Here is a 26565-nt window from a genome sequence, read left to right as displayed (position 1 = left end):
TCTTAGTTGGTATACAAAGGATCAAAGAATATGCTTTTATTTGCCATATCAAGACTGAATACAAATTTTAAAAAATTCCCTGGTTATTCTACCATACATCAGAAAAAAAGAAAAGTATCTTGACTCTAGCATAAACTGGGTTCCAGACTAGACATAGCAGGGACTCTGAGGGCAGCTGGTTTACTCTTACATCTCTGGAGCAGAATCTAGAGCAGTAACGTGCCAGTGCCCTAGCCCCACAGTGGCCCATGCCTACTCCAACCCTAAGGGTGGGCACTTCTGGTCTATTTACAAAAAGCTGTCTCTTCCCGCAGAACTTGTTCCTATTCATGGGGTCCAGGTGTTGCTGTCCCACACCTTCATTCTCTTTCATGATCGTTGTGTGACTCAGCTTCCTCTTGGCTCCAAATGAGAACATGATAACCTAGAAGAAGCAAGAAGTCTGGCTGATACCTTGTTATTGGTCTCAGAGCTTGGGGCTGTCATGGGGAACTAGCAGACTGGATAGTAGTCTGATATTGCCGTGACCAACATAAAGTCAGATGGGTGACCTAGGCCAGAGACCACTGTCCCCTAGGTATCTTTTTTGCCTACTACCGTGGGATGAATAGGACAGGACTAAGGTGAATTTAGCTTCTACTGAAACCTAGGGATAGGGTCAGGCTTAGACAGGTTGAGGTATAGTTGTTTCTACTCACCCATAGAAGAGGCCAGTGTGTCCCCCATAGGATTGAACTCATTGAGCTGCAGAGGTAACAGTATCAGTGAGAAGCTGGGGTAAAGGCAGTACAGAGGCAAAAGGACACATGGGGACTAATTCTGATCAGAAAGGTAGTGTGACTCCCTGCTTCCTCCCATCAGTGAGGGTCCAAGTCTCACCGAAGTGATACCGGAATATCCTGGATCATAGAGCTGACACATCATCTTCCCCGAGCTTCCGTCAAACACATCTACTGTCCTTAGTTCATAGGGAACACAACTTTTGAGATGAGGATCTGGGTATCGGCCCACAACAATGAGGTTGTGCCGTGGATGCCAGGTCGCCTAGGAAATGGAGAGGCTGGTCAGAGCGACATCAGCATTCTCGAAGCCAGGGGAGATGGCTCAGTTGGTATGGGCTTGCCACACAAGTGGACCGGGGTTTGGATCCCCAGCACCCATAGAAAAATCTTGTCACGATGCACCTGTAATCACAGTTGGGGAAGTGGAGACAGGATACCTGGAACTTGCTAGCTATCTAGTCCAGCCAAATCAGTGATTTTCAGGTTCCGTGAGAAACCCTGTCTCAAAAATAAGGTGGAAAACAATTGAGGAAGACACCTCACTTCTAGCCTGTACACATAAAGGTATTCTTTAAGGCTGGCTATCTAGTGCTGTGACAGAGCACTTATATATATCGCATACACAAGGCTGTGGATTTGGTCCCAGTATATCACAGAAAGGCCAACCTGGTCTACAGAGGGAGATCCCGGACAGCCAGGGCTACCCAGAGAAACTCTATCTTGAAAAAACAAACAGGCAAACACAAGTCTGAACAAGACTGACATGAAAAAATTTGTTAAGAGCCGGAGGTGTTCAGTTCTATTGCCTTTACCTACCATGCACAAGGGTGCAGTCCCCAGAACTGCAAAAGACAAAAACAAACGCTCAGGTTGGTATCACCTTAAGAAAAAGCAAGAGAAGAGCTAGAGAGCTGGCTCATGGTTAAGAGCATGTGCTGTTCTTATGGAGGAACCTGGGTTCAATTCCTATTACATGGCAGCTCACAGCTGTCTATAACTCCACTTCCAGGTAACCCAATGTGCTCTTCTGGATTATACACACAGTGTTTATGTGTGGGTATATTATATATATATATATATATATAATTTTTTATATATACATATGTGTCTGTATATGTATTTTTTTTTCTCAAAAATTTTAACCACTAATAGGCCAGGAAGAGCCCAGTAGTGCATGCATATAAGACAAACATGAGGGCTGGCTAAATGACTCAGCAGATAAAGGCATCTGACACCACCCTAGCCTGATAATCTGAGTTTGATCCCCAGGGACCATGTGGTGGGAGGGGAAAACCAACTCTGACCTCTGTGACATCAGTATACGGGCACACACAAAAAACTAATAAATAAAGGTGTTTTTAATTTTTAAAAGATTTCTTTGTGTAGCCCTGGCTGTCCTGGAACTCACTTTGTAGACTAGTCTGTCCTTGAACTGTGAGGCATCTTCCTGCCTCTGGGATTAAAGGCCTGTGCCACCACACCCAACTTTTAAAGGTTTTTTTTTGTTTTGTTTTGTTTTGTTTTTTAAGAATTCACAGAAAACTACACAGAAGTTTTTCAGTTTCATGTATATTGACATGCAATTGTTATATATTTTTTAAGAAGAGCAAACAAACAGAATTTATTGAAAAAAAAAAAAAAAAAAAACAACCGCAACTCCCTATTCTTGGGGCAAAGGCTCCTGTTGACTTCAAGGTCAGCCTGGTTTATATAGAGAATTCAGGCTAGCCAGGACTACATAATGAGACCCTGTCTCAAAAGAAAAAAAAATTAATAAACCTCCCAATATCTAGGAGGGGACTTGAAAATGAGTTGCCCTGCATTACAAATGTTTGCTTTCCTGATAGTCTCCTTCTTCTCCTAAGATTTATTTATTTATATATTTATTTACTTTTACTTTTGGATAGTGTCTCACTCTATATACTCCTGGATGTTCTGAAACTTGCTAGATCTAGATGGCCTAAACTACTGGCATTAAAGGTGTGCATCACCACCACCTGGGGAAGATTTATTTATTTTTATTTTATGTGTGTGTGTGTGTGTGTGTTTTGCTTTCATGTACATAAGTGTACCTGATACCTGAAGAAGCCAGAACAGGGCACTGGATCACCTGCAGTGGAGTTGTAGATAGTTGTGAGCTACCAGGTAGGCTCAAGAAATGGAACCCAGGTCCCTCTGGAAGGTCAGCCAATGCTCTTAACCACTGAACCTTCTCTCTAGCTTCTCTCTTGGTTTTACTTAAGGTGATACCAAGGGGGGCATTTTTGTTTTGTTGTTTTTTGCAATTCTGGGGACTGAACAGCTCTGGTTCTTAATAAATTTTTTCATATTGGCCTTGTTCAGAATTCTTTATTGTTTTTGTTGTTTTGTTTTTCAAGACAGGGTTTCTCTGTGTAGTCCTGGCTGTCCTGGAACTTCCTCTGAACACCAGGCTGGCTTCAAACTCAGAGATCTGCCTGCCTGTGTTTCCTGTGCTGAGATTGAAGATGTACATCACCACTGCCAGGCGGCCTTGTTCAGACTTTAACCTAAGAGACAAAACTATAACAAAGCAAAAAGTCTCTGCTAAACAACACCAAAGGATTAGGTTCTGAAGTGGCTCCACTACTGATCCTCCTCTGTCTACACACAACAAAGACTTCGGTATAAGGCCACTAGTGGGAATGGGAAAGAAAACCTGCATTCCCTAGATCACACCACTGAAATCTGGCAGTTGTTGGTGTGACAGAATTGGATGGGCTTTTCCTAACTTCAAAACAGTTCTTGACTTTTTTTTTTTTTTTTTTTTGAGATAGGGGTTGTATTGTCTAGCAAAGGAGTCCTCAAACCTGCAGTCCTGCATCAACCTGAAGTGCTAGGATTCTAGGTTTGTGCCCCATGCATGGCTTCAGGGCAGTTTTGAAAGAAGAAAGACAAGAGCAAGAGAAGAGGGGCTGGAGAGACAACTCAGGGGTAAAGAACACCACTCTTTCACAGGACACAGGTTTCCTAGCACCTTCAATGTTAGCTCCCAACCATCTACAACTCCAGTTCCAGGGGTTTCCGTGTCCTCTTCCGACCTCCAAGGGCACCAGACATGCACATGGTACACCGACGTATATGCAGATAAAACACCCATACACAGTAAGTAAATCAATAATACTTAAGAAAAGAATTGGTACATTCAGTAGCTTGGAAGTAGTTGCTTAAAAAAAATCATAAATGTTGTCGCATCGATGGACATGATGGGATAGATGAGGACACAGCAAGAGCAATAACTAACCTTGAAATCCTGATCCTCCTGCTTCTACCTGCCTCCCAGGTGCTAGAATTACCAGTGTGTACCATCACACTGATTATTTTTATTTTATCCCCGGGCATTGTGCATACTAAGTAAGCACTCTACCACCGCAACATCCACAGAAACATCCTTTTGTGTGCATGGGACAGTATTTCAATATATAGTCGTGGCTGGCCTTATTATTAGGTTTAATTTGAAGTATGTGGGATACTAAGTTGTTATTAAGTACTTACCAAGGGCTAGGCATGGTGTCAAGTATTTTATGTGTCCTGACTCATACTCACAAAACCCTCCCAGTTAGATATTATTTCCTCTTACAGATGAAACAGAAGTCTAAATTGAGAAACTAAGGGTCTTACTTCTATTAGGAACCACTTAAACCTGCAAGACAACCCAAGAAGGTTAGTTTAGTTTATGGGTCAACTGCACATAGCTGAAACAGGGAGGGTAGAACAAAGAACCAAGGTCATAGAAAATGTGCACAGTAAGATCAATGTGGGGCTGAAAGCTTAAAGAATTAGCTTATAAGATGTACTAAGAAAACCAGTGGTTGTTTGGTATAGATGGTAGCTCATGCCTTCAATAACAAGCGCTTGAGAGGCAGAGCAGATGATCTCTGTTAGGTCAAGACTAACTTGGTCTACCTAGCAAGTTCTAGGCTAGCCAGAACTACATAGTAGGACCCTATCTCAAAAGAGAGACACAACAGAAATGGGATAAAAGGAACAGATAAAGCCAAAGGATTATGAGACTTTTTTGTCCCCCACTGAAAGATAGCATTTGTGACTGTAGGCTGCATATGTGACCCTCCACCAGCTTGGAAAGATCTGGCCCATTTTTGTAATCACAGACTCCTCTCTGTAGTCACTCACCTTGATGGGTGTGAGGTGCTGAAAATGACGGTGAGGGTGGGAGATCAGGCTCAGGGGGAGATCCCACTGGGAGGCAGAGTAAACCCGAATCTCATTGTTCTGGTCAGTGGTCAGGAGCCGAGCTCCATCTGGGCTAAAATAGGCTGACAAAGGGAAAAGTCCTTAGGCTGAAGGAACCCTCAGCCCCTGGCATCCTGATCTTCCCTTCTAGGTAAAGGTAGGAGATGTCAATCTGGACTATGAACAAAAATATTATAGACACTACACAGACAAAGGAGCAGCCGGAACCAGAAAGCGGGCCTAGCCATCAACATAGTAGATGTGGTAAGGGTGGGGAAAAGGATTGACCTGGTGGCTGGTGGTGAGAAAGGCAGGGTCAGTAGGAAGGATGGGGTGTGGGATGTCACACCTGCATTGACAGGATGCCTGTGAGGCAGTGAGTAGAGGAAGCTGTCTTTCCCTTTAATTTGGCGCAGGTCCCAAATTTTCACTGTTTGATCTATGGAGGCAGTGGCCAGAAGCCAATCACAGCAGGGATTCAGGGCCACGTGGGCTACTTTCTTTTTGTGCATTCTGAGGTTCCAAAGCTGCGGAGAAATGTTTGGTTTAGGTGGAGACACAGAATCAAATAGTGGTAAGGGGGCGGGAGTGGGCCACAGAGTACCTACCTCCTTGCCATTTGTGTTCATCACGACCACATGTCCCATATTGTCTCCTGTAACCAACACTTTGCTTTTGGCAGAAACATCAAGGCTGCAATACCAGACCCTAGAGGGAGAGAGAGTGCTGTAAGACTCTTCGAGACTGAGATAGGTCTGTTAGTCACTGTTGCAGCTCCAGCATCTAACAGGCATTCAATACATATTTGTTGAATTAATGAGTAACTGCCTTGCTGTAAATTTCCAGTGAAGAGCACTCGGCCTCGTTTACCATGCAGAAAGATAGGTGAGGTTGACAGAACTCAGAAATTTGTCTAGTTATTACTGGGCCTAGAATCCTCAGGTGGTCCCTGAAACCTCGGAGCCACAAAGCAAATCCAAAGGCTAGCTTGCTTCCCACAGCCCAGGTTCTGAAGAGGCCTTATTTACTGTTCTGATGTGCATCACGCTTTTTACTCTTTGGGGCAAAGGAGACGACAAACCAAATAGAAACTGTCCAGCTCTGCTCCTCACAGCTTGTGAGAAGTGAGCGTCTGCCCCTCTGATCATTTAAGGAAAAATCAAATACAACCAGAAACCTTTGCTCTTGAAAATGATGTGAGAAAAAAAAGAGATCAAGAGGAAGGTATTTCAAGGATCCTGGTTCATGGCCAGGAGAACGCCAAGCCCATCCATTCCCCTCTCCTGGAGGGGTGCTCTCAGCCTTGCAGGGCAGCTCAGAATAACACCCTAGCTGGTTAGACCCACCGCATAGCCTCACATTCATCATTCCTTACCTTAGCAGAATTGTGTCTCTGGCTAGAAATCAAAGTAATTTCTCCAGCCACTTGCTCTTAAGAGAGGATTCTTCTACCTATTAACATTTCCACCAAGAAAACAGTAAGGCCATTACACAGGAAATGGAGGGCAATAAAATTGCATTTCCCTCCCTTCTTCCTTTTTCTTAAGACAGGCCCTCACTATATAGTCCTGGCTGGCCTAGTACTCACTATGTAGAACAGGCTGGCCTTGAACTCATAGCGATCCACCAGCCTCTGCCTCTCAAGTGTTGACATTAAAGGTGTGTACCACCACACATGGCAAAATTTCAGTTAATTCCTGCTGTACTCTGTAAATGCCTTTCTAAGCAAATACCAAGTTTACTTATCCTGTGAAAGTATAGGTCTAGTTTAATATAGACATGACTTACAGAAGTGATTAAGCCCTTCCCTCAAAGACAAGAGCTGAGGATCCAGAACACCTTTCTAGGGCAATGACCCACTTGGACCAAAGTCAGAACAGCCAGAGAATAAGGAAGAAAAGGAATGGTGCAAAGTGGCCAATACCTCCATCTTCTCTGTGCGAGGCCTGAGTAAAAGAAATGGGACTGGGTATGTTCTCAGCAAAACTGCATCTACAGCTTAGAAGGCATTTCCTTACTAGTTAAACTACTCACTTGCAAGACGTTGCGCTGGTATAAACTCGGAGAACTTTGCCTTTAATATCCTGAAGTTTGGTTGTTCCCTCCATTGAGGAGGTAAAAAACTGGTTGGTATTGTGATGGTTAAACTTCAGCCCAGTGATGCTTCCTCCAGCTCCAATCTAACAGGAGGAAAAAAAACCAGTGAGTAATGATGGGCCAGATGTGAGCAACCAGGCCTGGGTACACAGTACTCAGAGAGAAACACCAAGGCCAGCTTAGGATCTGACATTAGAATACTCTTTATTTTTTCAGGCTTTACTTTGACTGTTATATTTTTAATTCAGAGGTAGTAAATAGGGCTGGTTCTGGTACACAGTTCTATGAATTTCAACACACACAGATATTTGAATAGCCTAGCCATGCCCAAAATTAAGATGCAGAACATTTTAACTCCATAAAAACTCCCTTATGCTTTCCTACTTTATCACATTTTCCCCCTTACATTCAACTCTTGGAAACCACATTGTGCTCTTTTTAGAAGAGCTTCTTCAGCTCAGAAAAGTGGTGGGGTTTGGAGGGAAGGAAACAATTTGTGTTCTTTCCTAGGCTTCCAGACATTTTAGGGAGTGATGACACAACTGTGATGAACCTGGAGGTACAGCAAGTGTTGAGCACTTGCTTAGTATGCACAAGATCCTGAGTTTGACCCCCAACTACACACACACCCCACAAAAGGGGAGAAGAGTAACACCTATGGCATAATCTTATTAAATGCTTATTATAGAAGCTAGAGAGGTGGCTTAATGGTTAAAATCACCTATTGCTATTCTAGAGGACTAGAGTTCAGTTCCTAACATCCACATAATATGGCTCAGATTGCCTGTAACTCCCACTCCAGAGGTATCCCTCTTCTGGTTTCCACAGGATGAAAACACACACACACACACCCCTACACCTATGTATGTTGTACACTAATAAATAAATAAATAAATAAATAAATAAATAAATAATAAAATATGTTGGATAGGGGTAGTACACAACTTAAATTCCAGTACTTGGGAGGCAGAGGCAGGTGGATTTCTGTGAGTTTGAGGCCAGCCTGGTCTACAGAGTGAGTTCCAGGACAGCCAGATCTACACAGAGAAACCCTGTCTTGAAAAACCAATAAACAAACAAATTTTTTTAAAAAACAAGCCAGGCTTGGGAGGACATGCCTTTAATGCCAGTACTTGGGAGGCAGAGACAGGCAGATCTCTGTGAGTTCAAGGCCTGCCTTGTCTACATAGTGAGCTCTAGGACTATAGTTCCCAGACTAATAAACTGTCTCATATAAATAAAATAACAAACACGATGCTGAAGCTAGGCAGTAGTAGAACACACCTTTAATCCCAGCATTCAAGAGGCAGAGGCAGAGGCAGAGGCAGAGAGGCAGAGAGGCAGAGAGGCAGAGGAGAGGCAGAGAGGCAGAGGCAGAGGCAGAGGCAGAGGCAGAGGCAGGCAGATCTCTTTGTGCATTCGAGCCTGGTCTACAAAGTAGGTTCCAGGACAGCCAGGGCTGTTATTCAGAGAAAACCTGTCTTGAAACAAACAAAACAACCAAAAAAAGAAAAGAAGAAAAAGAAAATAGAGCTGATCATATATCAGGCACTGTTAAGAACTTGGCACCTACATGAGATTCTTTTCCACTTCCTTCTTACATTGCTACAATCCAGCCTGTAAGCTTGAACAAGGTTACCAATTTAACAAGCACTTAACTGACTTAACATATTCGCTTGCCCTATTTTTTGTTTGTTTGTTTAGTTTTCTTTTTCTTTTCTCAAGATGTGTGTAGCCCTGGCTGGTTTCAAACTCACAGAGATCTGCCTACCCAGAGCTGAGGGTAAAGGAATGTGCCACCTCTCCCAGATGTAAGGATGTTTTAACCATTCCACTGTCTGCTAAACCTCTGTTGCTAGTAAGATAATCTACTGCTCCTACTAGTTGATTGGGTTTAACTAACTTTCTTTCTTTCTTTCTTTTCTTTCTTTCTTTCTTTTCTTTCTTTCCTTTCTCTCTCTCTTTTTCTTTCCCTCCCTCCCTCCCTTCCTTCTCTCTCTCTTTTTTTTTTCCAAAGCAGGGTTTCTCTGTAAACCAAGCTGGCCTTGAACTCACAGAGTTCCACAGAGTTCCACCTGCCTCTTCCTGGGATTATATGCCTGTGCTGGCTCAGGTTTCACTATTTCAAGACATCACCACTGCCCCCAATCCTTCTCTTCTACCTGCTGAATGGCCTCCTTATCCTGTCTGGGCCGTGTCTGTATCGCTAAGCTAGCACTCTGATACTACCTGCACTGACATCCATCTCAATGTAACAGGCTCCAGAAATTGGAGGCCACTGTGGCCCCCTTACTGTGAAAATGTCTCTTTTGTTTGCCCCTACCTAATGATTTTGGGGTTTAACTCTTCAGGAAGGTATGGAAAGAGGAGAAGGCAAAGAATAGATGTCAGTCTTAAACAATCCACTAACTAAAAAGACTGAATAATTTCCAAGTTTGAGGTAAATGTAATCTTGATATTCAAATCTGTCAAAGAACTTACAACAAAAGAAGAATTACTGAGAATTTTATATAGGAACACAAAAAGAAAAATCTTAAAGAATATTAGCAAACTAAGTCCAGTGATTATTTCAAAATGTCAAATACATTATGATTAGGATGGATTTATTACAAAAAGCAATGTTGATTTAAATATTAAAAATTAATCAAGCCAGGCATTGTGGTAAGTGCCTGTAATCCCAGCACTAGGCAAGAGTTCAAGGCTACCCTGGGTCTTGTTTCTAAAACAATGAGAACTTGTTTCTAAAAAACAATAATAAAAAAATTTAAACACCAAAGGAAACAGTTAAGAATGAAAAAGCAAAGCCTGGCACATGCCTATAATCCCAGCATTCAGGGAAGCAGAGGCAGGTGGATCTCTATGAATTTGAGGTGAGCCTGGTCTTACAAGAGAGTCCAAGGCTACACACACAGAGAGAAACTCTATCTCAAAAAAAAAAAAAAAAAAAAAAAACTCCAAAGATCCAACTTAAAAGACACATGCCCAACAAACATGAAAAAGTACTCAACGTCATTTAGAGAAACACAAAGGAAACTACAGTGATACTGCCTAACACACCTTACAAAACACCTTTTGATGCCACCATCAAAAGAACAGAAAATAACTAGGTCAGTGAGGATTTGAAGGAAATGGGATTCTTTTTTTTTTAATATATATATTTATTTATTTTATGTATATTAACACTGTTTTCATGCACACCAGAAGAGGAAAGCAGGTTCCATTGCAGATGGTTGTGAGCCACCATGTGGTTGCTGGGAATTGAACTCAGGACCTCTAGAAGAGCAGTCAGTGCTCTTAACCTCTGAGCCATCTCTCCAGCCCCAGGAAATGGGATTCTTATGCACTACTTATTTTATTTTATTGAAAATAGATATTTTTAAAATACAGTATTTTCTGATTATGGTTTATCCTACCCCATCTTGCACACTCTTGAGACAAGTATAGGGGTTCCTTAAAAAATAGCATTAACATTTGATCCAGCAAACAATCCCACTGTTGAACACACATCCCAAAGAATGGAATGCAGGCTATCTCAAAGATCTATGTCTACATCCATCTTCATTACAACGTCATGTGAAATAGCCAAGTGGTAGAATCAGTTCAAATGCCCATCTATAAGGAAATGTTGGTCTGGTGCTGGAGACATGGCTCAGCTAAAAGCACTGGCTGTTCTTGCAGAGGACCTGGATTCAATTTCCAGCACCCACATGGTAGCTCAAAACTGTCTTTAATTCCAGTTCCAGGGGATTTGACAACCTCTCCTGGCCTCTGAGGACACTGCAACTCACACACATACATACTTAAAAATGAATAAAATTTGAAAGAAGAACAAGAAAATGTGGGAATGAGGAGAATGTAATACAATACTGTTCAGCCTTTTCAAAGAAGGCCAGGCACGGTGGCACTCAGGAGGCTGAGGCAGTGAGACTGCAAGCTTAAAATCATTCTGAGCTAGTAGGATTATCTTAAATGACAAGGACCTATAGCCACATATTTACCAACATACTAGAGGTCTCTGTCAAACAAAGAATGTGGGTAAACAGTACTATAGTGATAAAGAAATTAAACTTTTTTTTGTTTGTTTTTTTGAGACAGGGTTTCTCTGTGAGACTTGGCTGTCCTGAACTCGCTTTGTAGACCAGGCTAGCCTCAAACTCACAGAGATCCACCTGCCTCTGCCTCCCTAAGTGCTGGAATTATAGGTGTGCCCACCGCACCCAGCTAAGAAATCAAACTTTGGGGGCTGGAGAGATGGCTCAGAGGTTAAGAGCACCGACTGCTCTTCCAAAGGCCTGAGTTCAACTCCTAGCAGCCACATGGTGACTCATGACCATCTATAATGAGGTCTGGTGCCATCTTCTGGCCTGCAGGTGAACATGCAAACAGACCACTCACACATAACAAATATGTAAATCTTAAAAAAAGAAATCAAGGTTGTTTCCCGTTTTCTTCTTCTGACGTCCATCCTCTTTGCCTTTCGGGATGGGGATTGGGCATTTTAGTCAGGGTCCTCTCTCTTGATTAGTTTCTTTAGATGTACAGATTTTAGTAGGTTTATCCTATGTTATATGTCTATATGAGTGAGTATATACCGTGTGTGTCTTTCTGCTTCTAGGATAGCTCACTCAGGATGATCCTTTCCAGGTCCCACAATTTACCTGCAAATTTCATGATTTCCTTATTTTTCATTGCTGAGTAATACTCCATTGTGTAGGTGTACCACAATTTCTGCATTCATCTTTCAGTTGAGGGGCATCTGGGCTGTTTCCAGCTCCTGGCTATTACAAATAAAGCTGCTACAAACATGGTTGAGCAAATGTCCTTATTGTGTACTTGAGCCTCTTTTGGATATATGCCTAGGAGTGTTATGGCTAGATCTTGAGGAAGCGCTATTCCTAGTTGTCTGAGAAAGCGCTATTTCCAGAGTGGTTGTACAAGTTTACATTCCCACCAGCAGTGGAGGAGGGTCCCCCTTTCTCCACAACCTCTCCAGCATGTGTTGTCACTTGAGTTCCTGCAGACTATCAAAGCAGACACTGAGACTTATGGCCAACTGTTGGGCAGAGTGCATGGAATCTTATGTAAGAAGTGGGAAATAGTAAGATCTAGAGAGGACAGGAACTCCACAAGGAGAGCAACAGAACCAGAAAATTTGAACACAGGGGACTTCCCAGAGACTCATTCTCCAACCAAGTACCAGGCATGGAGATAACCTAGAACCCCTGCACAGATGTAGCCCATGGCAGTTCAATGTCCAAGTGGGTTACATAGTAATGGGAAGAGGGACTGCCTCTGACATAATCTGGTCTGCTCTTTTCTCACCTCCCCCTGAGGGGGAACAGCCTTACTAGGCCACAGAAGATGACAATGCAGCCACTCCTGATATGATCTGATAGACTAAGATCAGAAGGAAGGAGAGGAGAACCTCCCCTATCAGGGGACTTGGGGAGGGGCATGTGTGGTGAAGAAGGGGGAGAAAGAGTAAGACCGGGAGGGGAGGAGGGAGGGGCCTATGGGGGGATACAAAGTGAATAAAGTGTAATTAATAAAATAAATTTAAAGAAAATAAATTAAACTTTTATCATATATATAGCAAACTTTTATGATCTATATAAGGGTGTCTGTCCTTCATGCATGTCTGTGCACCACATATGTGATGGGTGCCAATGGAGGCCAGAAGAGGGGATCAAATCCTTTGGAACTGGAGTTTTAGATGGCTGTGAGTCCCCATGTGAGTGCTGAGAATTGGAGCCAGTTCCTCTACAAGAGCAGCCAGTGTTCTCAACTGCTGGGCCATCTCTCCAGTCCCACACAGGAAAAAAAAAATTTTTTTTAATTTATTTTATATGTATGAGTGTTTTGTCTGAATCTGTGCATGTGAACCACATGTATGCCTGAAAAGGGTCTTGACTCCCCTGGAACTGAGTTATGGATGGTTGTGAGTCACCACGTGGAAGCTAGGAACAGAACCCAGATCTTCTGCAGGAGTAACAAGTGCTCTTAACCGCTGAGCCATCTTTCCAGCTCAAAGGCAGGAAAAATGTTTTAAGTATAGTTTTACCATGTGCACCCTGTACCCAAGGCAGGAAGTCTATTCTAAGACCAGCTTGAGCTACACATTGAAAACTTATCAATAAAAAGGAGGAAGAGATAGTTCTGGCAGGAAAGCACTTGCTATACAAACACAAAAACTGAGTTCAACACCTAGGTCCTGCATACAGAGCTGGGGCGGTGATGCTCATTTGTAAACTAGCACTGGGGAGGCAGACAAGAGATCATTGGAGCTCAACGGATAGCTGGTCTAGCCTACCCTAAGTGGTGAACTCCAGGCCATTAAGAGACCCTGTCCCATAAAACCACAGTGGGACAGCATGATGGCATAGCAGAAAACATAAGGTAAAGCTGAGCAAGCCTGGTGACCTGCGTTTGATCCCTGGATTCCACGTTGAAAGGCTGGATTTTGTGGCTCACAACTGTAATCCCAGTATTTCTACAGCAAGGTGGTAACAGGATTTCTTGGAGTACACAGCAAGGCAGAAACAACAAACTTTCCTCAGACCTCCACCCATACACTGTGGTAACTGACATGTACATGCTCACACTCACATACATACCATACACACATTAGTAATACACTTAAAATAAAAATAAAACAAAACCCAAGGTGGGCAGGTCCTAAAGACTGATACCTCAGTTGATCTTGGCCTTCACACACACACACACACACACACACACACACACCTCAGTTGATCTTTGGCCTTCACACACACACACACACACACACACACAGAGTGTTGTGATACATCCCTTTAATGTTACCTCTTGGGTGACAGGCTGGTAGATTAAGGCCAGCCTGGTTTACATAGCATGTTCTAGGCTAACCAGGGCTATGTACTGAGACCCTGTATCAAACAAAACACAAAAATACAGAGGATCTTGCTACAAGCTCACATGATTCTCCTGCCTTTCCCTACAGAAGGCTGAGATGTGGGGCATATGTGTCTCCCTTACCTGGCTTGAGCAGAAGGTATTTCATTTTTGTGTGTGATGCATGTGTATATACGTGCTCCCAGAGGTTGATGTCGGCATCTTTGTCTATTGCTTTCTACCTTACATATCGATGCAAGGTTTCTCCCTCCCTCTCTCTCTCTCATTTGAACCTAGAATTCATTCTGTTCTGGGGGAATCTGTCCTTTCCTCCCAGGCCTGAGATTACCAGGTGGGATTACCCTGCCACCTGCTGGAGATTCCAATCCCTGTCCTCATTACCATCTAAGCCATCTCACTAGCCACCGAGTAGGAAAAACATTTAAATCTTCAGATAAACCATGACAATTATTAAATATAGATTTCTGCTTCTAGCCATGATGGTATCAGAAATCAAATATACCTCAACTAGAGATAAACAACTAGAAAAATAAAGAAAATATATGAAACACATTTTAAGATCAGGTGCAACAGGCAGCCAAAAAGGATGGAAAAGTAATGAAGCGGGCCTGCAACTATGCAGGCTTACTGCCTGAAGAATATACTCAGGCTAGGGAATGAGAACAGTAGCCTCCACATCTCAGCAAGATGGACATCTCTGTCAACATGAGAGAGTGCTGGGGAGGTAGGTGTACAGAGAACATGAGATTTTCCCATGGGCTTGGTCCAGCCTTTGGCTGGGTATTGATGTATAAATGTATGTGAGAAAATAACCCAAAGTTGGAGGAAGTAAAAACATCATAACTTAATTAGAGAAAATCTTTAAAACAATCTATAATCTCATCATCCACTGAAAAGATTTGGGTTTTGTTTTGTTGAGGCAGGTTTTCACCACTATGCCTGGCTGTTTGGGCATATTTTGTCTTATTGGTGTTTTGCTGGTGTATTTTTCCAATTTTTGGTGGGTTTCTGTGTATGCATGTGTATGTTTCTTAGATTTTGTTTGTTTTTAAAGAGAGAAAAAAAAAGTTGGGTGGTAGGAAAGTGTGGGAGAATCAGGGAGGAACTGGAAAAAGAGAAAACATTATGAATACATATTGGATTCTTTGTTTGTTTGTTTGCCTGCTTGCTTGTTTGCTTGAGACAAGGTTTCACAGTGTAGCCCTGGCTCTCCTGAAACTCACTATGTGTATAGACTAGGCTGGCCTCGACCTTGAAAATCCACCTGCCTCTGACTCCCAAATGTGTGCCACCACTGCCTGGCTGACCAAAATATATTGTATAATACCTTTTAAAAGTCCAGGTGTGGTGGCACATGCTTTCAATGCCAATACTCAGGAGGCAGAGGCAGGAAGATGGGAAAGGGGAGAACAAGAAAGATAAGGAGTCAAGGGAGAAGAAACTACTGGAAGAAAAGCAGCCTGAAAACTGCCAAATTTTGTGACAACTAAACCCATCAGTTGAAGCCCAAGCCTGCAAACAGAAGGAACCTGGAAAATTAAGAAGCACATCACAATCTTTTGTTTGTTTTATTTTTATTTATTTTTGGTTTTTCAAAACAAAGTTTCTCTGTGTAGTACTGGCTGTCCTGCTGGAACTCTCTATAGACTAGGCTGACCTCTAACTCAAGAGATCTGCCTGCCTCTGCCTCCCAGATTCTGGGATTAAAGGCCTGTACTAATACTGCCCAGCTTCTTTTTATTTATGTATTTATTTATTGAGGCAGAGTTTCATTTAGTCAGGTTGGCCTCCAAATCAGTATCTAGATTGAGGCTCAACCCCTGATCCTCCAACCTTTACCTCTCAAGTGTTAGGACTACAGAAGTGTGACACTATGCATACATTACATAAGATTTTTTTTAAAGGAGCCAGAAAAAATATTCATATAGAGAGATTTTATAAGGATGGTTCTTCTTACTAAAAAGCATCTTTGAAGGGGCTGGAGATGGCTCAGGAGTTAAGTGCTCTTGATGAGGGCCTGAATTAGGTTCCCAGCACCCATCTTAGGCAGCTTACAACCTTCTGTAATTCTCACTCCAAGGGATCTGATGCCTTCTTCTGGACTTACATACACATATATACACATATCCACATATAAAAACACACACATACATATAATTTAAAAATAAAATAATAAAAGTAAATCTTTAAAAAGAAAAAGCATCTTTGAAGTACCAAAAGAAAAATGAATCAACAATACCTTGTGCAACATAAATATATCAATTTTTCTTTGTGAATTAAAGTGTAATTTTAGGGCTGGGAGAATGACTCAGAAAAGTGCTTGCTGTCAAGCCTGACGACCTGAATTTACTCCCCTGAACCCACAAGGAGAAAAGAGAAGCAACTTCCACAAGCTGTCCTCAGACTCCTAAATATTCCAGTACTCCTTCTCACAGACAAACAATAAATAAATGTACAAAAATTTAATTATTTTCTAAAAATTATGGATCTAGAATTCTATACCTAATAAAAACACCTTCCTTTAACATACAGCAAAACTCTCTTTTAGGCAAATAGAAATGGAAAGATTTCCTCACCAACTATATTACAAAAAATAATAAAGGAATTTCTTCAGACAGAGGAAGATGTTTCCAAGAAGAAATCTGGAACACACAAAAGAATGAAGAGCACTGGAAGTAACAATAGATATACAAATAGAAATATTTTCTACACTTTAAAAAAATCTTCAGAGCTAGGTATGGTGGTAAACACCTTTATCCCTTGCACTCAGGGAAGGCAGGGAACCTGTGAATTCAGACTCATCTACATAGGGCTAAGACAGCCAGGGCTGCATACAGATTCTATTTAAAAAAAAAAAAAAAAAAAGATGGTGAATCAGGCTAGAGAGATGGCTCAGTAGTTCAGAGGACTTGTTCTTAACTTGTTCTTGCAGAGAACCCAGATTTGACTGCCAGCACACACATGGTGAGTCATAGCCATCTGTAACTCCAGTTCCAGGAAACCCAGCTCCTTCTTTTGACCTCCTGACATCAGATTGCATGTGGCACACGTGCATACACGTAGACAAAACACTCATATGCATAAAAATAAAACAAATAAATCTTTAAAAATTATACTTTACATTATTAAAAAATGGGGCTGGGGCTGTAGCTTAGTGAGAGTACATGCTTAGCATGCACAAACCCAGTGTTCATTCCCCAGGTCCCCCCACCACTACATACACCTGTGAAAGATTGCAAAACTAAGCTGGTTCAAGACCAGCTTGAACTATTCAGTGACACCTGGTCTCAAGGATGTGAAGATGGTGTGGTTTTTTGTTATTTTTTTGGGGGGGGGGTAGAGCACACACCTTTAATCCCAGCACTCAGGAGGCAGAGGCAGGTAGATCTCTGTGAGTTTGTGGCCAGCCTGGTCTACAGAGTGAGTTCCAGGACAGCCAGGGCTACACAATGAAATTGTCTCAAAATAATAATAATAATAATAAAAGTATTTCCATACCAACACTGAATATCAACAGCATTTTTATTTATAGCAATCAAAAACTAGAAAAGTGTAAAACTTCTTCAATAGGTAATGGACAAATTATAATGGAACTCTATCAAGAATGGAGGGGAAAAAAAAAACCTATGGATACACATAAAAATGTAGACACATCTCAAATAATTACAGAGCAAAAACAGCTAAACCAAAATCAAGAGTATATTTTCTATGACCCTTTATGTAAGAACTCTCATCAGGAGGTAGTGACAGACACTTTTAATCCCATTACTTGAGAGCAGAGACAGGTGGATCTATGTGAGTTTGAGGCCAGCCTGGTCTACAAAGTGAGTCCAGGACGACGAAGGCTACACAGAGAAACACTGTCTCAAAAAACCAAACCAAACCAAACAATTTTCAAGTAAATATAGATTACCCTATAGGGACAGAAACCAAATTAGTAGTTCCCAAGGATAAGAACATGAATAGAAAAGAATGGATTATAAAAGGGCATCAGGAACTTATATGAATAATACAGTCATTACTTTAATTGCGGTAATGGGTTCACAGTTGTATATATGGGTCATCAAATCAAACACTGCAGTTTAACATTATTGGGAACGAGCAAAAGAAACTTATTCTAAGTCCCATCATTTTGTGTTTGGACTCTATTTAATCATAGGGAAAAACTAAATTCTAGGGTCCAGGTCCTAGAGGAACTGGGGACTTTCCAGTAGCTAGACAGCTTCTGTTGTAAAGAAACAGTTGTTTGAGCCCAGACATCTCAGGGCAAAACAGTTGTCCAGACACCTCAAGAATGACTTCTCCAGCTTGCTGGCAGGGTCAAACAAGTTCATGTTCCCAGGCCGGGGGACCTACACCCGATTGATGGAAACTCCCTTGTTCAACCTCTTCTATCAAAACATGACTGAAACAATGCTACAGCCACCACCCCACACACAAACACTGCTTTTTGTTCCCATCCTTTAAAAATGTTGTATAATCTCTCTTTGGGGAAATGGTTCAGATCCCAAACTGGCTGCCTCCCTGAGCTTAGAAAATAAAGCTTTCATTTTAAGTGTCTATACCTAAAGTGAGTTTTCTTGGCTTCCACCCTAAACCCAAAATTTGGTGCATTGTCCAGGAAGCCAAGCGCTCACACCTGTTTTGGGGTGCCCTGCTGGTAAGTCTGAATTTGTTCTATGGTATACCAATCTAAAAGAGCACTCAAACCTGCAACCTGTTCTACACAAATTCCAGAAAACTGAATGAAGCAGAGTGAGTACTTCCCAACTCATTTTAGAAGGTCAGAATCACACTGATAAAACAAAAGGCATTAATAATAAGTAATAATTATAGTGAAAGGGAAAAACCGAAAGAAGGAAAGAAAGAAAGAAAGAAAAAAGAAAAGAGAATTACAGAGTCAGGCATGGTGGCACATGTTTGTAATCCCAGGTGAAGCAGGAGAATAAAAATTCAAGGTAAGATGGGCAAGAGTGCTACATGCCTTTGATCCTAGTGCTTGGGAGGCAGAGGCAGGTGGACCTCTGTGAGTTCGAGGCCAGCCTGGTCTACAGAGTGGGTTTTTCAGTGCAGCCCTGGCTACAAAAAAACAAAAACAAAACAAGTTCAAGGTCATCCTTTCATAGTGAGTTCAAGTCCAATCTGGGTACTAGGTGGTATGACATACTGGGAAAATATTTGATATAAGTTAACTACAACATTTTATAATAGAATATTTATGTACCAGTACTGAAGAGATAGATGTGTGTAATAGTGTGTATATGCACAGAGAAATGTTCAAATGGATATTTTTGATATTTACTTATATCTTTAAACTTGTATTACTGAATTCATAATTTTATTTAGTTTACAAGAATAAAGATCTTTTCACTTTGAAAATATAATGCAAACTCTGGGAGGCAGAGGCAGGCTCTGTGAGTTCAAGGCCAGCCTGATCTACAGAGTGAGTTCTAGGACAGTCAAGGCTACTCAGAGAAACCCTATCTCAAAAAAAAACACAAAAAACAAACAAACAGAAAAAAAGGAAGGAAGGAAGGAAGGAAGGAAGGAAGGAAGGAAGGAAGGAGAAAAGAAAGTGTAATGTATAGTCCCTCACCAAAGATTTGAAAGATGTCAATAACAGAGCCAGATCAGATGACTAAAGTCACAAACACGGTCAAGCTGTTGCCCTTGTAACTGTTCTCACGCCAACTTTCTACCCGCATCTGGCCATAAACAAAGTCCTCTACAGCAGCACTCCCTTTCTCTGCTCTAAGCTAGCTCCCTGCATGGCTGTGTAAGGAAACTTCAGTTCTATGCATGTATAATACTATACATGTATTACATGTATAATAAAGGTGATAGGGGACAACAGGGGTGTGGCTCCGGGATAGAAGTATGCTTAGCATGTGTGGAGCCCTTCAGGACCCTTTTCTACAAGAAAAGGCGGAGGAGTATTCGGAAACAACTCAAAGCAGCTGTCATTCTCCTTTTAGTCATGATGCTGTTTCCTAGAATATTAGACTACTACTTGGCACCTCCCGGCGTAACCACAATTCTCTACTCCCGTGTCCTAGATTCCTCAGGAAATAAAAATCTCCCGCCAGCATTCTTTCTTCTGGCTTAAATTTAAACTTCTTCTCCTGGAAGTCACCTGTTTTGTTATCTACCCTAGGGGAAGGAAATCCTACCCAGCCCTGTCCTCAATACTTGTCTGCTTCTCTTTCTTCCAAATTCCACACTGTTTTCTTGAGACCCGTCTCACCTTGACTCCTGGTCTCCCATGCCCGTCTAACCTGGCCTTTCAGATCATTGCTTCCCAGAACCTCCCATTTAAAGAGGCCCCCTATGGGATACAACTTCACCTCTTCCAACTATAACTAGAGTGTGAAAAATGGTAAGCTAAAATGTAAATAAGCTCAGATGTGTGCTTTATTTTATTTAGCCACAAAAACATTTAAATTCTCTGAAGACTAGTTACCTAATGACAGTATTAGGCTAGGTACAGTGAGGTGGTCCAAATGCCAGCTATTTAGGAATCACTCCAACCTTGAAGTTTAGGGCCAGTCAGGGCAACATAGTGGGACCTCGTCTCAAAAAATAAAGTGGTTAATATAGTATTTTAAGACAACTAAAAATAATTGTTACATCCATTTTTGAACTTTTTAAAATTAGGAGATAGGCGACATAGGAAATTCCAGGCCAGCCTGTACTACCAGAAGATAGGATCTCAAACGATAACAGCTGGACATGGTAGCACATGCCTTTAATTACTCAGGGGACAGTGGATCGCTATGAGTTCCAAGCCATCAAGGGCTACACAGTAAGCCCTGTCTCAAAAAAAACAAAATCAAAATCAAATACACACAACAACAATAACAACAAAACCCACACAGCACTCATAGACACCATACATATACTTTCAGGCTGTATTTGAAAAAGAAAAAAAAATTCATAATTGAAAATTTAAGAAACTGTCTCTTTACCACTAACTGCATATCTTTTCCTACCCCTCCCCCCCAAAAAAAACCTGTTTGGCTCCTTGAGGTCTACTGGGTTTTTTACTTAAGTTCTAAAACTAGAAAGTCACTTTTATAGAACAACTCTCAATTGTAGATAACAACCACACAAGGTAAATTTCCTAAGAAGTCAACTCCTCAGCAACTGAAGTTAAAGCTTAGCATTCAAACCATTCTTAAGGGGGCTGGTGGGCACGGTGCTACCCACCTCTAATTCCACACTTGAGAAAAGGAAATAGGAGAATCAGCAGGAATTCAAAGTCATCCTTAGCTACACAGCAAGTTCAAGGCCAGCCTGAGCTAAAATGAGAGCCCCCTTCCAGAAAATCAAATAGCCAGGCATGGTGGCAACATACCTTTAATTCAGTGCTCATGAGGCAGAGGCAGAGAATCTCTGTGAGTTCAAGGCTAGCCTGGTCTAAATAGAAAGTTTCAGGCCAGTTAGAACTACAAAGTGAGAACCTGTCTCAAAAGAAAAAAAATTTTTTTTTCAAACAAATATAAAATAAAAACAAAAACTCAAGTGGGGATGTCAAGATGTAGTTCTCTGGTAAAAGACTTGCCTTTGAGCCCTAAACAGGGGCAGCAAAACACCTAAAAACAACACCAAACCTTCAAATCCTGTCTGACACCTGACAGAACCACGCCTTTCCTCACTGTCTCCTGGTTATTCAATTATCTTTCTTCGGTCATCCATGAAGCCTTCGCTCTGACTCACAGGGGCTCTTCTTTTGTGTTCTTGAGCATTTGGCATCTGGATTGTTGGTTGTCTTATGTCCCTTTGTCTGGTTGTACTTCATGCCCCTCACTCATTAAACAAATACAAAGTAGCTATTGTAGGCCAGAGGCTGTTCTAGACTCTGAGGATACGGGGATAAAGCAGGACAGGGGACCTGCCATCATGATTATTTTCCAGTGGGCAGGACAGAGAAATACAGTCTTTCAAACACTGATAAATATTTGGGGAAGACTGTGAAGCAAGGCAATTATCTAGGAAGTGATTGGGGGGCTGGGGGCTACTTTCTCTTTAACAAGGTAGATTAAGCCAGGCACATGTGTTTAATGCCAGCACTTTTGAGGCAGAGGCAGAGGAATCTTTGTAAGTGCAAGGCAAACTTGGCCTACATAGTTCTAGGCCAGCCAAAGCTACATAGTGAAACCCTGTTTCAAAAACAAAACAAAACAAAACAAAAAAGACAAACCAATAAATATTAAAAGGTAGATTAGGGGGCGTGGAGAGATGGCTCAGAGGTTAAGAACACTGGCTGTTCTTCCAAAGGTCTTGAGTTCAGTTCCTAGCAACCACATTACGTAAAAAGCATTCTGCCTGCATGGATGCCTGCACGCCAGAAGAGGGCACCAGATCTCATTATAGATGGTTGTGAGCATTTCTGGGAATTGAACTCAGGACCTCTGGAGGAGCAGCCAGTGCAGTTAACCTCTGAGCCATCTCTCCAGCCCAAAAACAAATAAGTTATTTTTAAAAATGTAAAAGGCAGATTAAGCAGACACTTGAACTGTAAGTGGGAAGCAGCCACGAGAAAACTATAGAAAAGAGAACTCCAGCCAAAGGGAAAAACAAGTCCATAGCCCCCGTTTTAGGAATGCACCTGAACCATGGGAAGTACCATAGTTTCGGTCTGAACTGTTCCCTCCCCCAAAGGCTCAATGGAAGAGCTGGTCTCCAGATGATGGCACTATTGAAAGGTGACTGCAACATGAGTGTGTTAACTTCATCACTGCTTTAACTTATTGATGAGTTTCAATCTGAATGGACTAATAGGACACGGGGCCTGGTTAGAGGGAGCAGGTCACTGGGGGACATGCATGTCAAGGGCATCAATTTTTTTCTCTCTGCTTCCTGACTGCTATGAGATGAGCAGCTCTGCTCTACCACACACTTCCACCATGAGGCCCACAAGCCCAGATAAACTAGAGCCAACAGGCATGGGCCAAAACCTCTACAACTGTCTTTCTTCCTTTAAGTCATTTCTCCTGGGTACTGTCACAGTAATGAAAAATTAACTAATGCCGCCAGGGTGCAGTGGCGCAGGCCTGTAATCCCAGCACTCAGGAGGCAGAGGCAGAGGCAGGCAGATCTTTGTGAGTTCGAGACCAACCTGGTCTACAAAGTGAGTCCAAGACAACCAAGGCTACACGGAGAAACCCTGTTGTGAAAAACCAAAAAAGAAAAAAAGAAAAGAAAAATTAACTAACACAAGAAAGACAGACAAATAAGATAAAGAAGGGCATGGATGAGGCAGGCATATCTCTATGAATTTGAAGCAAGCCCAGTCTACAGAGTGTGTTTCACTCCAACCAAGCTATGTAATGAACCTCTATCTCAAAAAGAAGATGAAGAAGAAAAAGAGGAGGAGGAGGGATAGACTCAATGAATGACTAGTCTATACCTTCTAATATTTTAAAGGCCAGCATTCAAATCATATTTGAGTTTTGTTACCATTTGAAAACACTCAGTTACTTTTGCTCCCAACCATCTCGCTACTAGAAATCAACATTTCTTCCATTCCTCTAATGAACAGTTTTATAGCATAACCATCTGGCATCTGTAACCACTTACCCCTTTAAGGAAGATAGGTTTGTCCTTTATGCCAAAGTTCCAGATCATGATATCTCCCCCTTTGGAGCCCACAGCCACTGTAGTGGGATGAGTCGGGTGCCATTCCAAGGATGTAGTCCTCCTGTCAAAGGGGGCAGCTTTTTGGAATACCCGGTAAGAAGCCAGAGAGTGCACAAAGGACTTCTGGAGACCCTAATACAGAGAAAAGAGAATTAATCTGAATTTATTAAATTAAAACTCATGTCCTGAGCTGGACTTGGTTGTGCCTGCCTTTAACTCCACTACTTAGAGGAGGTAGAGGCAGGTGAATTTCTATGAGAGTGAAGCCAGCCAGGTCTACATCTAGAAATCCAGGCCAGCCAAGGCTACATAGTGAGATTCCGTCTCAAAAACATAAATAAAAATTAAATTTAAGTCCTGGGTAAACTGTCAATCTCTGGCTCCTTCATGGATAAGCATTAAGATTTAGTCTAGGGGCTAGAGAGTGGTTAAGAGTACTGTCTGCTCTTCCAGAGGTCCTGAGTTCAATTCCCAGCACCCACATGGTGGCTCACAACCATCTATACCCTCTACTGTCCTCTTGGAGCACTAATATGCATTAAATAAATAAATAAAAAGATTAAGTCTAGCTGGGCAGCGATGACTCACACCTTTGATCCCAGCGCTTCGGAAGCAGAGGCAGAAGGACCTCTGAGTTCAAGGCCAGCCTGGTCTACAGCATGAGTTCCATGACAGCCAAAACAAAAAGATTAAGTCTTCCCTGGCCTTGTACATCAAATATCTGCACTATGTGTGAATGAACCCTAGAAATCAAGAGGGCAGAGCACATTCCAGCGAGGATGTGTTCTCCTTGACTGAGGGTCCAGTAGGCTGGTCATCAGCCTGGAGACCTGATGAGTCTGATAATTTGCTGAACCGAACCGATTTATCATCTAGTTAGAGTATGCAATAATTGAAAAGCTGAGGTATCTCAGACAGAGAACATCTCACCTGCTGTAGTGACGCCCAGGTGGCTTTGCCCAACTTATGCTGGTAAAGATCCCTGATGATGCTGCCACTAGTCCGTGGAGGGATCTGCAGGCTACACAACTCTGCCAAAACGCTGCACGATTCACATTTCTTGCTAGAAACTGCCAAAGAACACACACATTTCCCTCTCCACAATCTCAGGAAAGGTTTCCCCCTGAAACCCCCTGCTATGTCAATCAGTATAGCCAACTTGTCTATACTGATCATTTCATATACAATCATTTCCCAAAAGCCTTTTCAAAAAAGAATAACCCTTCTCCAAAACACTCCTCCAAACATTAATTCTGAAATGAAACTAATTATGACCTTGCAGGATTCCTGAGAGCTGAGCAAATGAGATACACAATAAAGTGCTCTGCAGACTTTTCTTGTGTGGGCTGACAAATTAGGATTTGAGGAACAGTACTAAAATTACAATCAAGGCGGGCACAGTGGCACAGGCCTGTAATCCCAGCACCAGGGGAGGCAGAGGCAGGTGGATCTCTGTTGTGAGTTCAAGGCCAGCCTGGTCTACAAAGCGAGTCCAAGCCAGCCAAGGCTACACAGAGAAACCGTGTCTCAAACTAAACACACAAACACAAAAATTACAATCAAAATTCCTAGAACAGCCTAAGAATAATTGCTTAGGAAAAGAAGTTTGTTTAATCTTATATTAAAATGATAGAAGAGAGATCCAAATATAGTGGTACATAACTGCAATTCTAGCACGCAAAGGCTGCTGCAGAGAAACAGCTTAAATGTGAGGCCAACCTGGGCTACACAGCAAGGACCTGCCTTAAGAAATAATAACTAAGCCAATCGGTAGTGGCACACACCTTTAATTCCAGCCCTCGGGAGGCAGAGGCAGGTGGATCTCTGTGAATTTGAGGCCAGCTTGCTCTACAGAGTTCCAGGACAGCCAGGGCTACACAGAGAACCTCTGTCTCAATAATAATAATAATAATAAATAATGTAATGAGCAACTATTACTTGAGTGGAAACCAGAAGAATCCAGTAGGGTTTAGAAAAGCTCTAAATCGACTAGGTTGCTTCAGGGAGGGGAAGGTAAATCCAGAGTATAACGAGAATAAAGCAACTCTGAATTACCAACCTCTATCGGTAGACCCAATCTTGTAGGTCCCTTCTGTTGACAACTTTTTCCTTTCGTGGATAAAAACCACTCTATCAGCTCACCACATTCCATACAGCCCCAGGTTCAAACCCTGGCAAACCTCTAAGAATGACCTTCCTGAAGAAAGAAGGGAAGCAATTTCAGACCCTAAGAGCTGGAACCCAAGGCCATACACCTAACCACACTGCCTACACAGCACCCACGGGGCTAGGCAAGGGAGGACTGTTTTGAAACAAACGTGTGAAACTTCTGGATCAAAGAAAGAAAATGGGAGCCTGCGGGTCTATGGCGACAGGGTTCATCCGATTCTTCCCGTCATCCGGGGTGGAGGTAAGGGGCGTCGACGAACTGGCAAAGAAAATGCAGTCTGAAGGGGGGCAGACCGCTTGCTTAGCGTACTGGAGGCCTGGGTTCGAATCCTAGACCTCTCCAATCGGACCCCAGCCCGAGGCGACGGGGACCTGGGACTGCTTCAGGCCCCTGGGCACAAGCACCCCCCGCCCCAGCTGCGGCCTCGCGGGGGCACCCCGAACCGCTGGAAAGCGGGGGCGGCGGCGCAGGCCGTACCGGCACCCCGCGCACACAGCTTCTTGGCCTCGGGCTCCAGCTCCGGAGGACTCCGGCGGCCACGGCTCTGCCGGCGCGCCGCCTCGCCGGGGGAAGGCTGGGCTTCCGGGCGTTTCCTGGGAGTCATGGCGTACTCCGCGAAGCCCCGCAGCAAAACGACGGAGCGAGAACCGAAAGCCCCGAGCAGAGCACGGGAGCGGGCCGCGTCCGAGGCAGCGCCGGGGGCTCGGCTAAGGCAACTTGGCGCCAAACGCTCCCAGGGGGCTTTCCTCGTGGCCCCGCCCCGCCACCTCAGGATCG

At 42.7% G+C, this 26565-nt stretch overlaps 1 protein-coding gene across 1 annotated transcript; it reads right to left on the bottom strand.

The window, feature by feature from the left end:
* Positions 1-21: 21 nt before the first annotated feature.
* Positions 22-26565, bottom strand: Ddb2 (damage specific DNA binding protein 2). Its single transcript, XM_021640813.2, has 10 exons — positions 26266-26565; positions 24549-24688; positions 23559-23750; positions 7029-7174; positions 5603-5702; positions 5344-5521; positions 4935-5077; positions 880-1044; positions 699-744; positions 22-424 (listed from the first exon to the last, which is right to left on the bottom strand). Exons 1-10 carry the CDS (start codon positions 26390-26392, stop codon positions 360-362), a joined length of 1302 nt encoding a protein of 433 aa, XP_021496488.1. The 5' UTR covers positions 26393-26565; the 3' UTR covers positions 22-359.

This window comes from Meriones unguiculatus, chromosome 18 (assembly GCF_030254825.1).
Source record: "Meriones unguiculatus strain TT.TT164.6M chromosome 18, Bangor_MerUng_6.1, whole genome shotgun sequence".
Lineage (NCBI taxonomy): Eukaryota > Metazoa > Chordata > Mammalia > Rodentia > Muridae > Meriones > Meriones unguiculatus.
Note: the sequence above shows the minus strand (reverse complement) of the source record. Positions and strands in the feature narration are given on the sequence as shown.

What these genes read in the sequence shown, in the direction of transcription:
- Ddb2 (XM_021640813.2), bottom strand. Translation starts at nt 26,392, where the DNA reads ATGACTCCCAGGAAACGCCCGGAAGCCCAGCCTTCCCCCGGCGAGGCG. An exon ending in GCTGTGTGCGCGGGGTGCCG is followed by an intron (nt 24,689 to 26,265) that starts GTACGGCCTGCG and finishes GTTCTTTGGCAG; the next exon opens with TTTCTAGCAAGAAATGTGAA. An exon ending in CACACTGGCCTCTTCTATGG is followed by an intron (nt 425 to 698) that starts GTGAGTAGAAAC and finishes TGCTTCTTCTAG; the next exon opens with GTTATCATGTTCTCATTTGG.